Raw genomic sequence first — 15,644 nt, 5'->3', positions numbered from 1 at the left:
TGGTGGCGCCCCGAGTAAGAAGCACATGGTGTCATACAGCGTAATGTTTCACGTGTACATGGAAACATTCCAAGTACTTGTGCAGGATATTTAGCTGCTGGTGTAAATGCGTGCATTGACAGCTTAGAGCAGCCGTAATGAGCAGCTCAAAGTATTTCCTCTAATCTGTGAGGAGCGTTTAAAAAGAGCGGCACGGAAGCGGAGAGCCACACACGCCTCAAACAGCGCAGCTCGGCCGTCCTCGTGATTTATCAGGACAACCATCATGATATTCTTCATGGACCTCCAGATGATGCTGCTGGACATGATCTACTTCATCCTGCGCAACGGCGTACGGGCCGTCCTGCGTCCGCGCATCAAGTCTATCGACGGCGAGCTGGTGCTGATCACCGGATCCGGCGGCGGCCTGGGTAGCCTCTTCGCCCAGGAGTTCAGCAAGCAAGGTGCCGAGGTGGTGCTGTGGGACATCGACGCCGCTTCCAACGAGCGCACGGCCAAGCTGGTGCGCGACACGGGGGGCAAGGCGCACGCCTACACGGTGGACGTGACCAAAAGGGAGGACGTGTATCGCAATGCAAACTTGGTGAGGAAGGACGTGGGGCGAGACGTCACCATGCTGGTGAACAACGCTGGAGTGGTGGCTGGCGAACGCATGCTGGACTGTCCCGATGAGCTCATCGAGACCACCATGAGGGTCAACTGTCACGCTCTCTTTTGGGTGGGGCACACTACCTTTCATATGATACTTTTTTTAAGGTGAAAGTTCATGAAAAGTTCATTTTTACTGTCTATATTCTTTCCTGCTTATTATAAAGAATAATATATATTGGATGTGTTTAAATCCACCTCTGGTCTAAAAATAATAAATAAAATATATCAAATTAAATTAGAATCAGATATATTTGGCATATATTTGAACTGAAACGGATAATTAAAAAAATACAATTAAATTAAAATATAAATAAAATCACATATTATTAATAGTTTATATATTTTTTTAATTACAAAACCTGTTAGATTTGAATTTAAATGCATTTTAAAATACAACTGAATTAATACAAATAAAACTGTATATACTATAAATATTATTGCATGATATATTGAATGAATATTTGTAAGTATTTTTAATAAACACATTTTTAAGCTATTGTTAAAATAGAAAAAAGCTAGCTTAATTTTTACTGTCTATATTAAAGCCTACTTATTAAAAATGATAATACATATTGGATATGTACAAATACAGCATATGAAGCAAAAGAATCCAACTCTGGTCTCATAAATAAAATACTGTATATAAAATTCAATTATAAAACTTGCCATATAATATAATTGAATTTAAATGGATAATAAAAAATGATATTCATTTTAAGTATAAATATAATCATATACATATTATTATAAATACAGTTTATACTTTTTAAAATTAGAAAACTTGCTATATTTTATATTTGAACTTAAACGTATATTAAAAATACAATTAATGTAAATAAAATTGTATATATTATAAATATGATTACACTATATTTTGAATGAATATTTATAATTCAACTATTGTTAAAATAGAAAAAAGTCATTGACTTGCCACTGCCAGCCATGTTCAGAGCAGAGAGTTTTTGGGCATTTTTGCTGAACTTTCAAGACCCACAGAATGTGAGTTTTGGGACTACATCAACCTTGAAACTTTAGACTCTCTTCTTTCATCAGGTGAAAAAGGTTTGTTTCTAGCCTTTTTGTGTCTTTAGACGTTGGCGGTAGAACATAGGGTAGTTTCAGCACAGAAGCAAATTCTATGGGGGGGGTCTGCTGGTCTCCTTCGAACCGGTACATTTAAGTTCTTAAGTTACTTACTTAAGTTCCCACAATTCAATGTCTTAAAGGGACAGCCTCGTCCTGTAACAGCATTCATAGCTGTAATTTAACAAAAAAAAAGGAGCACTAAAAAATTCAAAGAAACAGTGAATCCGCGAAGGGTGAACCTCACTCGGTGTGTGTGTGTGTGTGTGTGCGTGCGTGTGCATACCAGACAGTGAAGGCCTTCCTGCCCCAGATGAAGGCCCAGAATCACGGCCACATTGTGACCATCGCCAGCGTGCTCGGCCTCTTCAGCACAGCTTGTGTCGAGGTGCCGCATAACTGCAACAGTTTAAAAATGCTTATCATTGCCGTTATTACTATTAAAAGCCACCCAGCATGCGTGCGTGTTTGTCCATTCCACCTGAGACAGGACTACTGCGCCAGTAAGTTTGCCGCCGTGGGGTTCCACGAGTCTCTGGCTCACGAGCTGCTGGCTGAGGAGGTGGAGGGCGTGAAGACGACGCTGGTGTGTCCTTACATCGTCAACACGGGCATGTTTGAAGGCTGCAAGATAAGGCACGTCAACGACAATTGGCAACAAAATTGTGGATGGAATCCATTTGAAGCTAACAGTGTACGATTGCGGCTACCAGGGAGGAGGTGGAGCTCATTTTGCCCCCGCTGGAGCCTCAGTACTGCGTGGAGCAGGCAATGAACGCCATCCTGATCGACCAACCACTCGTGTGCATACCTCGCCTCACCTACCTGCCCTTCCTCTGCAGAGCGTAAGTCTCCCAACCTGCTCACAGTCACGCAAGCACATTTTTTTAAACTGACCTTTTTTCTGTGTTTCAGGTTGTTGCCGTGGGAATCCAACGTGGTTACGTATCGTTTCATGGGGTCGGACAAGTGCATGTATCCCTTCATTGAAGCAAAGAAGAAACACATGCCAAACGGTGTCACGTCTGCCGCATAAGTCGACCTGCCTCAACAAAATAGATGACATTTCATTCAAAAAGTCTTCCTGTCATGTGAGATTACTGTGGACGCGCTAAATAAAGCCTGGGATATATAACACAGTAGCGACAGAACCAATGTTGTAAGGCGCAAGCTGCTTGGTCAGCATTAATAGCGCAGCCGACACGTCCAAGCGCATGCAGAGGTAGATAAAGCTGCTGGATGCTGACCACTCGTGATACTCGTGATGTGCGACACCGCTGATTTCCGATCCGATATCGAGTAAAATTCAGGCTGGTATCAGTGACACAGACCCGATACCTCCGGTAACACTTTACAATAAGGTACAAAAATTACAGTAGTTATGAGGAACGAACGTCCCCAACCCAAGCCACTACTCTTTAGTTCCTCAGTAAGTACTCTAAATTTATGTGCCTTAGTAACTACTGTATTTTTGTGCACCTTATCGTAAAGTGTGACCAAACTTTCTTCTTAAATAATCTTCATAAATGTTATTCTCATATTATGACTTTTTATTCCCCTATCATTTTTGCCTTTTTCCAAAAATGTACTTTTTTCCACTCATATTAAGACTATTAAATAACATTTGTATGCTGCTAAAATGGTTATTTTTACTTCAAATGAGTTTATTCTCATAAAACTGCAACTTTTTCCTCAAATTTTCCAAATATTTCACCTTTGTTCTTGTGAATTTTCTCGTAATTTATTCCCATATTTTGACTTTATTGTCATAGCCTTAGAACTTTTTCCACAAACTAATTTTCTAATACTACTTTATTTTGTTTTCCATATTTACATTTTTTTTAATCTTTCAACTGCATGCAGAAATCAGTTTGAAAAAAGATAAGGTGCATCTCTAATCAATAGTAAAATTCTGGTAGCTGAAACGGCCATTTGTAGTCCTGTGTGCCCAACAGAGTACTGAAAGGTACTGAACGAAACGTGTTCCTAAATACAAGACTTTTTAACCTCAGTTGCTTCAAATATGGACATTTTGACATAGATTGATGAAAATGACAAAAAGACGAGATACCACCGGTTTATTTTGTGCATAACAGCACGCCGGTTTAATTACCATGAAGATCAGTAAGAGACGAGAGGCCGACATAAAGGAGGCAAAGGGCGCATCAGGTGACCGCCCACCCCCCCGTCCCAGCCACGCACAGTGGGAGACAACATCACGTTACGACACACGCCACATTGAAAGTAACACACTCCTCCCAGCCCTACATGCTGATGTCGGTAACACGCCACTTGTGGTTGTTAAATGAAAGCACCGCAGGGGGAAAAAAAAACAACAACAAAGAAAAAGTGAAACAGAAGTTGACCAGCTGCATCCTAGACAGCAATGAGGTCTAAAACCGAGACTTGGTTTATTAAGGAACCACCTCATGGGTGAAAACACATAAAATACTTTAAAACAAGACGACTCAGAGAGCAAACGTAATTCACAGTTTATCGCTTCACTTCCCCCTCCCTCCCTGCCAAGTAAAGGCCTCAAACTCTGGCTAGGATGCAGCTACTCTCTCCACAAAAGAATCAGGCGTACAATTAAACAACATCAAGGAGAGGAAAGCATCAATCTTGTTTAACTGTCAACACTGTGCAACAATGAACATGAGTGACGGCAGCACGCATGCGGCGGCCATTTAAACAGCAACTAAGGACACAGTGTCTTCAATTTCTCTTTAGTGCTTTTTCCAGTCGAGCCAAGCCGACGGTCTACACGGGTCTGTCCGGGGGCGGGGCCAGTGTGCTTGAGTTAGCCTGTTTGAGGTGCAGGTCGCCCTCCATCGCCTGCTTGACACTCCTGTTGAAAGTGAGTCTGGTTAATGATAATGTTCATGTTCTCTGATGTAATGCCTTAAATCAAACCTCCTCAGCTCAAGACTCACTAAATATTTACAACATTTCACTCTGAGAGTCAAGGAAAACTGCCCAGCGGCCCATTTTAGGTCCTGAGCCTCAGTTTGGATAACCCTGCTATGAATACCGTATACAGTATTGACCCAAATATAAGAGCACCATCTCCGTTTTGTTTGCCAGCAATCTCTGAGACACTTTGTGGTGTCACAGCTTCGTCCCTCTCGGTCACTGCGTGAGTGGCAGGAAGAAAAGCTCTGACTCGTTTAGCGCCACCTGATGTTTCGCATACAACGTGAAAGTGCTGACTGCAAACCTGACAAGGGAGTCAAATTTTAAGTTGAGGTGCACTTCAAAACTGGCCTACACGTAAAAAGATAACTGGTAACTTCATGGAAAATAAAACCTAGCACTCACAGAGCATTCATGTCAGTGATAACCATGACGATTGGACACCACGTGATTTTTGCAAATCGACACATAACAGTCATCCCTCGTTTATTGCAGTTAATTGGTTCCAGACCCTGACGCGATTCATGAATTTCAATAATATAGGAATCAATGTTAATACATGGAATATTTTTGCAGTTAGAGCATAGAAAACCTGTTTGACTTTCTAAATATGTTTTTAACATTATAATAAACACCCCTGTGGTCACCATTGCACTTCTATTATTGTGATGCTACAGGGACTCTAGGCAGCTGATAGCTAGCAAGCTGACCAGTTAGCCTCAAGTTTATTTCTTCTAAATTTAAGAAAGTGTTTCAAATGGAGTGGGGAATAAGGACAAAGTACGAAGCCACAAACTTACCACTTTCATACGTAATTTTCCCTCTGTATGCATGGCAGGCTACATGGAGTGCAAGGTAGGGTCATGCAATAAGGATGGATGTCTCATCCATATAACATTACTGCTGCCGAGTGGTCAGAATACTACATATCACTTGCATTTCAATATGTTTTGACTAATAATAGACCATAGTCTACCACCAAACAGCAATCATTCATTAAAGGGATAGTTTGGATTTTTTGACATGAAGTTGTATGACATCCCCATCAGCGGTGACTTACCCCCCACTTGGTCCCGTCAGCCCGGTTCTGGTCGGACTTTGGTGATGAGAAACATAGTTCCAGTTAGTTGCTGGGGCTGCTTAAGTAAAGAGTTTGGCTTCTCAAAACAATATGCGTTCGAAAGAGTAATACATTTACATGACAAACATGCCTCTCTGACGTTGTATTATTGCACGCTATTGGCTGTCCATGTGATGAAGACGCATACGCCGCAAGCGTCGCAGCCATCTTGCTTACGTATGTGTTCCACAGCGGATGAAGACGCAAGGGTCGCAGCCATTTTCATCTCATAAACGACAACGGACAGACGATAGCGCGCATTAATACGACGTCAGAGAAAGTACAGCCGAGCGATTTGTGAGGTCTGATTTTTTGGAGGTGGCATTTTTGTCATGCAAATGTATTACTCTTTCAAACGCATATCGTTTTGAGAAGCCGAACTCTTCACTTACACCCAAATCCAACCAGAACTGAGCTCACGGGACCAAGTGGGGGTCAAGTCACCGTTGATGGACTACACTGCTGATGAGGATGTCATACAACTTCATGTCAAAAAATCCCAACTTTTCCTTTAATGAATTTCGGAAAAAACGCGATATAGTGAGGGAGCGATAATTGAAGTGCGATAGTGCGAGGGATGACTGTATAGCTTAATAACATATTCACATAGAGTAATTTGGCCCCATAGCTAGCGGCTGGTGTGTGTTAGAAGCAAAACAGAAGGCGTTCAAAGCGCTTCCCACACTAATTAGCGCTGGTGACGGCGGTGGACATGAAAGGTAACGACTGTTATTGGATTTCCAAAGGTCCTGTGCTTCGCCAATATTATATCTGTACTGTAGAGCAGAAATTGTGTGCGTATTTTGCAAACTGCACAGCGATAATGACTTCCACTGCAAATCATTTTACAGGATGCACTTACACTTCACATCAGAGCCACTCTATAAAACCATATTGGTGTCAGTTTTTTTAGTCCTTTCCCCCGACTGACCAAACTAATGTCTAGAATCCGAATAGAAGAAAAAACGTCTTATTAAGACTCTTTCTGAAAATAACCGTCTTATGTTTGGGTCAGTATGATAAGTGAAATGCCGAGTGTTGAGGTTTACCCAGAAGCTGGTCCGTTTCCTGTTCGCTCATTTGACTGCTGGTCGAACTCGGAGAGCAATTTCAGTATATTGAGTGCAGCCTGTGGAAGTAAAGAACAGCCTTGATTTCACTCAAAACAACATGCTTGTGAACCGTTTCAGGTAGATTTGTGAGGAAATAGCAATGAGGCTGTGTATTGACTGTCCTACCATATCATGACAGGATTCCACATCTTTTCCTATTCCATGGCTGATGAGCGGCGGCTGGGAGGAACAGTTAATCAGCGACACAAACTCGTTCTTGTTGTTTTTGGGGAAATCTTTGTATTCCACCTGCAAGCGATTAATAAAGTTGGCATTGTTGAGCCCACACAAGTCCGTGATCAAAGCAGATGGTTACCTGCAGGCCCTGCACTGACGCAAGGTAGCCCAGTTGTTCCGAGGGCCTGGCGAGAGGCCCGTGGGGAGGCTGGGTCAGAATATTTTTGTTCTTTAGGATGGTTTCAGCAGTCTGGGACATGCCTGCGTACAGCAGCTCATTGGCAATTACGGCAGTGACGGTGGCCTTGCCTGGGTTGGCCGCTGCTTGACTGTAGTCCTTAGCCTGGCTGCCCTGGCAGGCCCCGACCGCTTGAGCCACCTCGGGCACCATGGGCAGGATGCCTGCAGGCAGCTGCTGGTGGCTCAAGTAAGGCAGGCGGAACTCCTCCTCCTTGGGACCTTGAGGGTTTTATTAGAAGACGTTTCATTAGAACAGCTCCAATCTGTGCATTCTAACTGCTTCTCACCTTCCTCTACAGAACCTGGTTCAAAGAAGGTCACTTTGCGTCCATCACCTGGCTTTTTTACTGGGGTCTGAAGGGTGTAAACAATAAATATCAAATATAAAACATAGACAGGTTATTGCATACGTGCAAACTAGAGACCGTAAAAAACATACCCTCTCTTCGGTTTTAAGTGCTGGTTTAGGGGGTTGGGGCTGAGGCACTTTATATCCCAGAAGCTCCAATATTTTCTCCGCCGCATTCCTTTTGGCCACCTTCTTGCTCGGCCCCATCCCCTCTGCAGACTGGCCGCACACTGCCACCTGTAACATGCAGCAGGCACACCTTAATACAGGTGAGGAGGTTAAACGACAGAGGCAGAGACACAGACTTACCTGCATGACAAACTCCCGACGCCGTGGCAGCCCTCTTTCTGTCACCATGCTGTATTCTGGCTCCTTCTCCTTCTTGGCTTGCTGGATCTGAGCCAGGCGGCTGATGGGATTCATTCCCTGGCCATATTCTGGACTGGTCTGCAACTGTGGGCAAGAGCAAACCCACACATCATGAAGGATGTTGGTTGGTACTTGGCTGCAACCAGTAGAGGGAGCCAGTAATTCAGGCCGAAATAACTGCAGCAGCTGGGACACCAAAGCTAATAACTAGGGATGAGTCGGGTACTCTTTTTGGCCGAGTAGCCGTTACAGATAATGCATTTTTGCAGAGTACAAGCATGAAACGAGTACAGCTCATCGTTATCCGTAATTGTGATGAAGGAAAATTCTCATTGGGTAACTACTTATGTATTCACTGTTCACATTGTGATTTGCCAGTTGCACACAGCGACAGTCCCTCCCGAGACAGACTCGCTTGGCATCACATTATGCCAAAATTGGCGCGTGTAAAAACATACTCAGCGCGCATAAAGACCACCCTCCTCGCGCTCACGATGACTGAATTTGCTGCCCCTGCGTACTGAGTGCAGTGCTTTTGAGAAAAATACAGTGAACAAGGCTGACAGGTTGTTTCCCTGTTTGCCGTCAGTGGATGTTCACATGAATCACAACTAACGTCATAAAAAATATGTTCTGTAAGTGGTTCTTTTACTTTTGTGATCAAAAATGTCATTTAAATCTCAATTTGGGGGGTGTTCTGTAAATAGTTTTCAAATAAACAGTAAATATTGCTACTTCTGATCAATCCACGTCAATTTCAGACTTAAATAATGTACTTATATAAAGCCCCCACCCATTTCAGGTTAAACCACACCCACTTCCAATTTATTCCCCACCCACTCCGAGTACGGATACGGGTACAGATCATTTAGATGGGTGAACAGATCTAGATAGTCATCCCTACTAATAACTCTCTTGGCAATCCTTGGATGCTGTTGAACACAATAACTTTATGTACAGAGCATACAGCAATATAGTTACGACCCAATTTAGTATCACCAATAAATTCCTAGAAATACAGTTTGTATAGTCTTTTATAGCAAAAGAAATGTTGCTCTTTAATACAATTGAAAAAGCGTTTCAAGAAATGCTGCAAACATTTGACAGACAGTACGAACTGCCTGTGAGAAAACACACATCACAAACGCCAGTGCCACCTTACAGAGTGAAAGATGACACGTTAAAGGAAATATTGTATGAATGATCTTAATATTAGTGGTATATTTGCTCTAGATTTAGTTAAATAAAAGTGTGTTTGCCCAGTCATATTTTTTCATTGTACTTTTCTTAAGATTAATGTTAAAATCTCATCGCTTCGTCTCGTGAGTTGGGTGTCATGTGACCCACATAGCAATACGTCCGCATTCCGAAGCGGGTGCTTCTAGCCGCCGGGTTGAGTGTCGCTCGACTGCGTTATTTCACATGCCGACAAGTTCATATTTCTCATCAAGAATCGGTAGGCTCTACATACTTTATTCTGTGACACTTGGCTTGTGCATTTGAATGTGAAGACATTTAGCCTGGAGTCTTGAGCTCCATACTGCCACTTGCTTTGTTTGAACAGGGCAGCTCATGTTTTATTGTGAAACAAACAGCAAGATTGTATCGTTGTGTTATCTTCCGTATTATTGGTAGTATTGTCCTATACACTTATGAAAAGCAGCTGGAAGTACCTTGATGATGGATTTCGTTTTCTTCTTGATGCGTGGCAACGTCTTCTCCACGCTGGGTATGTGAGGTAGCCTCTTCAAGTCCCCCAGCACGGCGGCAGCTGCCAACTTTTTGGCTATCTTTTTACTCTTTCCTTCTCCCTCTCCGGAGAACTCGCCCACGGTGACGCGCACTACAAAGCTCTTCATGTGCGGGGGACCTTCTTCTTTCAGCACCTGGGTCGGACAGAGACGTCGCCCAGTTAGGAATCAAATCTTTGCAACCACTGTCCTCCGCAAAAACCTGACGGTGTAATACCTCAAAATTCACAGGCAAGTTGCGCTTCAGTGCAATTTCAAACACTTGGCTGATTTCTGACTTGTTGAGGTTCTCCTCTTCCGTGTCTCCATTCATCTGTCAGAGGGAAAAGCCAATAAATAGAGATTTAATTACTCGACCAGAGTGCTGACTGCGCTCTTCTCACCACTGGCAATTGCTGCAATATTGGCTCCTTCTGCAGCACTTTCAGGGCTTTCACGGCGGCGTCGTGCTTGGCTAGCTGCCGCGTGCGTCCCTTCCCTATAAACTGCTGGCCTCCGATAGATAGCTCCATGTGGTATATCATTGGTCCCATGGGGGCAAATGGGTAGTAGTATCTGGACAGACAATCAACATTTCTTTCTTTTACTGATTAAAAAAAAAAGACTCTTAAATTGAAGAGTGCACAGGTGCAGGTGGGACAAACTTACTGTTGCATAGAGCGCTGATACGGCCCCGGGACGCGGACGTTGTAATTGATGTTTGGTGGTCTCATTCCCGGGTATGGGTCCATGGGTTTATATATTGGCTTTTTACTAAGTTTTGAACACAATGCGTTCAACTCCATGATCTGCATCAAGCCATCAACTAGAACACAGCACAGCAATGCACGCATCAGCACACACTGGAGGAAGATTCAGAGTGCAACATGTAGGGCCCGATGAAATCCACTTGTTTCCAAATTCCGATGTTTCCGTTTTATTTTTTTTAGAATTCTCTTTTTTTACATTTTACACTTATTTTACCAGCATAGAGTGTGTGCTTTTTGGGTAAGTGAATAAAATGTCCTTTAATTAAATGCAAAAATCCTTACATTTACTGAAGCAATACATCATTGGCCACTTTACAGATGCGGCTTGGCTAACTTTTCTAATGGGATGCCAGCCTCTGCACGTGCTGCTATCTTCAACAAACCCTAACGCCCGTGCTTGTGGTTCAGGAAGATGTCGTCACCGATGCAATTCTGATTGTGTTACTAATGTAAGATATTTTTTATGACACCCTTATTATGTTTACACAATTAGACGAGATGTGGCAAACCGTGCTCTTGTTTTGGAGGCTGGGAAGTGGGTTCTGTTGTGTGTTGAGAATGTCTGTTTACTAGTGATGTGCAATACCGCCGATTTCGTTCCCAATCCGATACAGAGTAAAATTCAGTCTGGCGATACCGATACGATACTTTGCGCAAATTCACCTGATGAGTCTGATCAATTTTAAAACGTTGTGTATTTCATTTCATACTACAGCAGAGCGTTAGGACCACATAGAAAAGGAAAAAAATCGAGAATAAAGTCGTAATATTATGCCTTTTTTTTCTCGTAAATTTACGACTTCAAAAATTACGGCTTTATTCTCGTAAATTCACGACTTTTTTTCCTCGTAAATTTAGGACTTTATTCTCAAAATCTCAGATTTCTTTTCCCCAATATGACCCTGTCATATCATTGCATAAATAATACAAAACATTTAATTAATGTATTAATTAAATGCTTTTTAATTTAAATAAATTATTAATTTAAGTCATTTATTTACTTATTTATTTTAGTATACAGTATTAAGGTAGTGGGGTGATTTACAACATAGCCAAGCTAATATAAAAAAAAAACTGAAAAAACAGGACAAAAATCATAAAATATGCAAAAATTGCATTTTAAACAATAAAAAAGAAAATAAGTAAATAAATGATTAAGTGGTATAAGAATGAAAGTATCAATATTTTGATTTGCAAATAGATTTTAGAGCATGAAGAGCTGGCATCGGAAGTATCGATATTTCAGCATCGATCTGCACATCCCTACTGAGTGCAAAAATAAAAACGTGTCTCTCGTCTTTTTTCCCCACTCAGAACTTGCACGTCATCAGTGGGCATCGTAAAAGGCTCCTTACATTAAAAGTGGTAAAGCCTAACAAGGTGAAGATGTACTCATCCGGCCTGCGTTGCACACACACGGCCGCACTAGCATGCGCTGCTAAACTAAGCTAACCTCGCTGGCTTCCATTCAGTTTTCGCCAACTTTTTCTGGTGTCTTAAGTCGCAGTTTCAACATGTTTAGTTTGGGAGAGGGCAGGTTAGTGTTTGTGATGACATTCCGCCACGATTGAGCTCCCCAACGCGAACATTTGGGGAAGCAATTCCCCCGATTCTGTTAACGCGGAAATCATAGGGCTCTAAATTTGTCAGGAGAGCAGTGTGAGGCGCCTACCTGGCGTTTTGCCTGGGTGACGCGGTGTCCTGATGGTGGGCTTGAGAAGCACAGTCTCAGCCAGGGCAGATCCAGCAGCGGAATGCTGGGCTTTCTTGATGCTGGTCCCCTCTGCATCCCAGTGCTGATCCCCCAGTGTGAGCCTCACTGAGAAAATCTAACACACAATCAACAGATGAACACATCATCCCACAGAAGCTGTGCTTGCAAATGAAGCAGAACCCCCCACAAGCTTCATTCTTCTCCCAAACGTACTTTGGAGTGAGCTGGTCCTTGCTCGCTCAGTAGCTTATACTCAGGTTGGAGCTTGTTGAAACGGGCTAACTCATTCACCAAACACATGGGGGTCTTCTCTTTAGGGTTTGCCATGTTAGATACTGCAAGACAGAAACACAGCCGTCATAAATCCACCCACGGCTGCATAAAACCACAAGACCTCAGTACAGCGAGCATCCAAGACATCATCCTGGGTATGCGTTTTTTCTTTTTGCAACACTTGAACCACCAAGTGTTGGTCCATCTTGGACCACCAAGTGTTGGTCCAAGATGGACCACCCTGTTTGACGAGGCAATGCAAGACCTCACCTCAACGAGGATCGAGGGGCTAACTTTTTGTTGGCTGCACTTAACTTTTAGTAATAGTGCTACATGCTAACGCTAGGAGCAACATTACAGCTGGATCTGCCGAGCACCCGGCAACGTTATCCTCTGCATGGGGGGAGTTAAAATAAAAAGTAGTAGCCGGCGGCTCACACCAAGTCTGCCATGATTTGTGATAGCAAACGCTCTCTCTATGTTGCTGTTGGCGGAAGCAGCATTCGTTTCTATGTTGCTATGTGAAATCAATGCGCCCAAGAAGGAAGCTCCGGTAATGCCTAAAATGAGCAAAATACTCCAAGTATTACGTGTTAGCATAAACGGACCTGCTACTACATGCTCACAGAAAGTATATAAAACCAAGGCTTTATAGGCGGACTACGTGAAGCCCATTGCGTGCATTGTTAGCTGCCTCGTGCTAGATCAATAGATACCCAATTCATCTCCAAGAGAGTTAAAAGAGGGGAAAAAGTACAAGATCACACAAAGCTGCTTGAAAGGGAGCCACTTGCCGCGGGGCAACGGTTAAAAAAAAAAAGCTGGCTCCTAGCAGTTTTTCTCTATTTAGAACACACAGAAAAGAGACATTTGTTTTCATGTCTCACATAATCCATCATCCACTTAAGCCCGCTATTAAAACACCTCCAAAAAGCTCCAACAGAGTTTTATGGTTTTCTATCCATGCCGTGAGCATGTAGTAACAGGCACCGTTATGATAACATGTATTTTGGTCATTTGAAGCATTAGCGGAACTTCCTTCCTGGGTGCATTGATTTCACATAGCAACATAGAAAGGAACGCTACACCTAGCATTAACTTTTCCTAACTCAAAAACAAAAACACAGCAGCAGTGGCGGCAGCTCCAATATGTAGCGTTACCTTTCGCTAGTGGCCTGAGGCATTGTGAGCGAGTGTGTGGTGAAGCTAATCGCTATCCGGCTAGTAGCTAGCCTGTGTGGTGGGGCGAGGTGTCACTACACCAGTAACGTAGTTCTTGGCCGTAACAAAGTTAATAACAATAATAATAATAATAATGTTGCTGTAGCGTTGTTAATATGCAGGTCACATGACGTAAATGCAGCGTTGTTGGAGCTTTGTGGAGTTTTTTTCCAGAAGACTTTCTAGGATAGGTGCGTCCCATCACGTGCATTCTTAGCTGCTTCTTTTTAAGCTGTTTTTATATCTTTAGAACGCACAAAAAAACAGAAAGACATGAGTGTTCATTTCTCACGTAAGGATTGTGGATGATGGGCATGATTTTTTTTTAAGTGCACTTTTCCTTTAAGGCAGTTTAGCTACTGATATTTTACCGTAGAGAACAGTGCTTCACTTCTATTTATGCTTGACAGTAGAGAATGTTTTATATGTTCAAAGATGGCCTGCACATTTAATGGAACACATCACTTCACTTTGTTATTTCCCATTGGGTTGTTTCAAAACCTGCATCCAGGACCGAATGGGTAACACCTCAGAAGACCCACTGTACATGTTAAAATGGTAGCTTTCTGAACAAACAAACCTGTGATGGTATTGTAGGGTGTGACTGAGCCCGCGGGGAGAGCAGAGCTCCTAACGGGCTGGCTGGCGCTCTCTGACGCCAGCATGCTCGTGGTACAGGGGATGCTGTAGCCCGGCTGAGGCTGGCCCATCTGCAATGGGGCAGGGGCGGCGGGCATGGGACTGGCCGGACACTGGAACTGGAGCTGGGACATCCTCGCTGCTCTGGCCTTGTCACTGATGACTTTGATTTAAAAAAAAAAACAAAACTTTGTATCGTGTTTGTAGCAATGGCAGGGGAAGTCTTGATTGCTGGAAAAGAGGATATCAGAATAAATAAGATAACTAACTGGGAAATACTGTATGCATTAGTTCCCAATAAAGTCAAGCCCATTTTATTAAGCCTAGAAGCACACTCCAAACACAAAGGATCAAAATCCAAACAGCACATGTCTTTAAATCTGTTCGTATTTAAGAAATGAACCCCAAATGAGCAAGCACTCTGAGGATGGAGGCAAGGACAAACTCCCTCTAGGATTAGGATTACATTCCTTTTTAAACAGTCATGTCAGACTGTGGTTGAGAGTCAACACGGTGCTGCTGGCTGTCAATGATGCTTTGCATTCAAACAAAGACATTATTCTTTCTTTCCTCAGCTGGTGCATAAATGGGAGGGGTTCATCACTGCTATGTATTATATAGAAATGTACCCCAACGATATATACACTGTGCTGCTTACATTACAACATAGGAGTCCAAACTACTGCTTTGTTTTTCATTGACGCCTTGTGGGGTCTAGACGCAACCCAACTGCGCTTTCTGATCATTCTATTTATGTAACTGCACGCATTTTGTATCAATTATTATTGCATGCAAAATGTGGTAAAATGAGGCCGCCGGCTTACTGCTCTCCTAACAGCCCACCTACTAGCTTACTACGACCGTGGCAAGTAACCACTTCACAGCTTCATCATTTACCACAAAAATATTGCAGTACACTTGCGTTTATGAAAATGTCAGTTGTCAAACTAAAGCCTACAGCAGCTGACATTGTTTTTTCACGCATGGAAGATAATCTATTTCCCGTTTTTCCTAGGAGGACCCAGACAGCCCAGGAAACTGCTAGCTTTGCTACGCTAGCCTCCAAAAGTCTCCGGAAAAAAATAAAAATCCTCACCTTTTCGTCCTCCTGTCACCTTTTGTAGCTACTCCATAGGACACATCGGTTTTGTGTCGTCTGAGTGTATGGATGGTCACTTTCAAGGGTTCATTTATGTTGGTTTAAAATCAAAAAGCAGCCGGTGGAGAGGTAGACACGGTGGAGACAGGGCAAACACTAAAGAGAATGGCCCTATCTTCATTCA

General features: G+C 42.9%; 2 protein-coding genes across 3 annotated transcripts in view; one reads left to right on the top strand and one right to left on the bottom strand.

Annotated features, from left to right (window-relative positions):
• Positions 1 to 5,579, top strand: part of rdh20 (retinol dehydrogenase 20) — an 8,925-nt gene extending 3,346 nt beyond the window's left edge. The window contains exons 2-6 of one of the 2 annotated variants that reach the window (XM_054783683.1): positions 290 to 718; positions 2,024 to 2,122; positions 2,225 to 2,370; positions 2,448 to 2,579; positions 2,650 to 5,579. In XM_054783683.1, the coding sequence (XP_054639658.1) occupies positions 290 to 718; positions 2,024 to 2,122; positions 2,225 to 2,370; positions 2,448 to 2,579; positions 2,650 to 2,770 (927 nt within the window). In that variant the 3' untranslated portion in view covers positions 2,771 to 5,579. Of the gene's footprint in view, positions 1 to 160; positions 719 to 2,023; positions 2,123 to 2,224; positions 2,371 to 2,447; positions 2,580 to 2,649 lie in introns of those variants that run through there. The other variant, XM_054783682.1, reaches the window with a different exon arrangement.
• Positions 3,825 to 15,644, bottom strand: stau1 (staufen double-stranded RNA binding protein 1). The gene is made up of 15 exons (XM_054783681.1): positions 15,458 to 15,644; positions 14,303 to 14,592; positions 12,442 to 12,563; positions 12,187 to 12,343; positions 10,414 to 10,570; positions 10,149 to 10,320; positions 9,983 to 10,078; positions 9,688 to 9,900; positions 7,955 to 8,098; positions 7,736 to 7,882; positions 7,584 to 7,650; positions 7,196 to 7,515; positions 7,006 to 7,128; positions 6,817 to 6,896; positions 3,825 to 4,582 (listed from the first exon to the last, which is right to left on the bottom strand). The coding sequence occupies exons 2-15, from the start codon at positions 14,493 to 14,495 to the stop codon at positions 4,495 to 4,497; spliced, it is 2,079 nt and encodes a 692-aa protein (XP_054639656.1). The 5' UTR covers positions 14,496 to 14,592; positions 15,458 to 15,644; the 3' UTR covers positions 3,825 to 4,494.

The sequence above is a fragment of the Dunckerocampus dactyliophorus genome, chromosome 8, assembly GCF_027744805.1.
Source record: "Dunckerocampus dactyliophorus isolate RoL2022-P2 chromosome 8, RoL_Ddac_1.1, whole genome shotgun sequence".
NCBI lineage: Eukaryota > Metazoa > Chordata > Actinopteri > Syngnathiformes > Syngnathidae > Dunckerocampus > Dunckerocampus dactyliophorus.
The sequence above is the reverse complement of the archived record's forward strand: the minus strand, read 5'-3'. Positions and strand labels throughout refer to the sequence as shown.

Coding starts and splice junctions, on each gene's coding strand:
- stau1 (XM_054783681.1), bottom strand. CDS start 14,495: ATGTCCCAGCTCCAGTTCCAGTGTCCGGCCAGTCCCATGCCCGCCGCC. Junction 10,079..10,148: donor TATTGCAGCAATTGCCAGTG/GTGAGAAGAGCG, acceptor TCCCTCTGACAG/ATGAATGGAGACACGGAAGA. Junction 9,901..9,982: donor ACTTGCCTGTGAATTTTGAG/GTATTACACCGT, acceptor TGTCCGACCCAG/GTGCTGAAAGAAGAAGGTCC.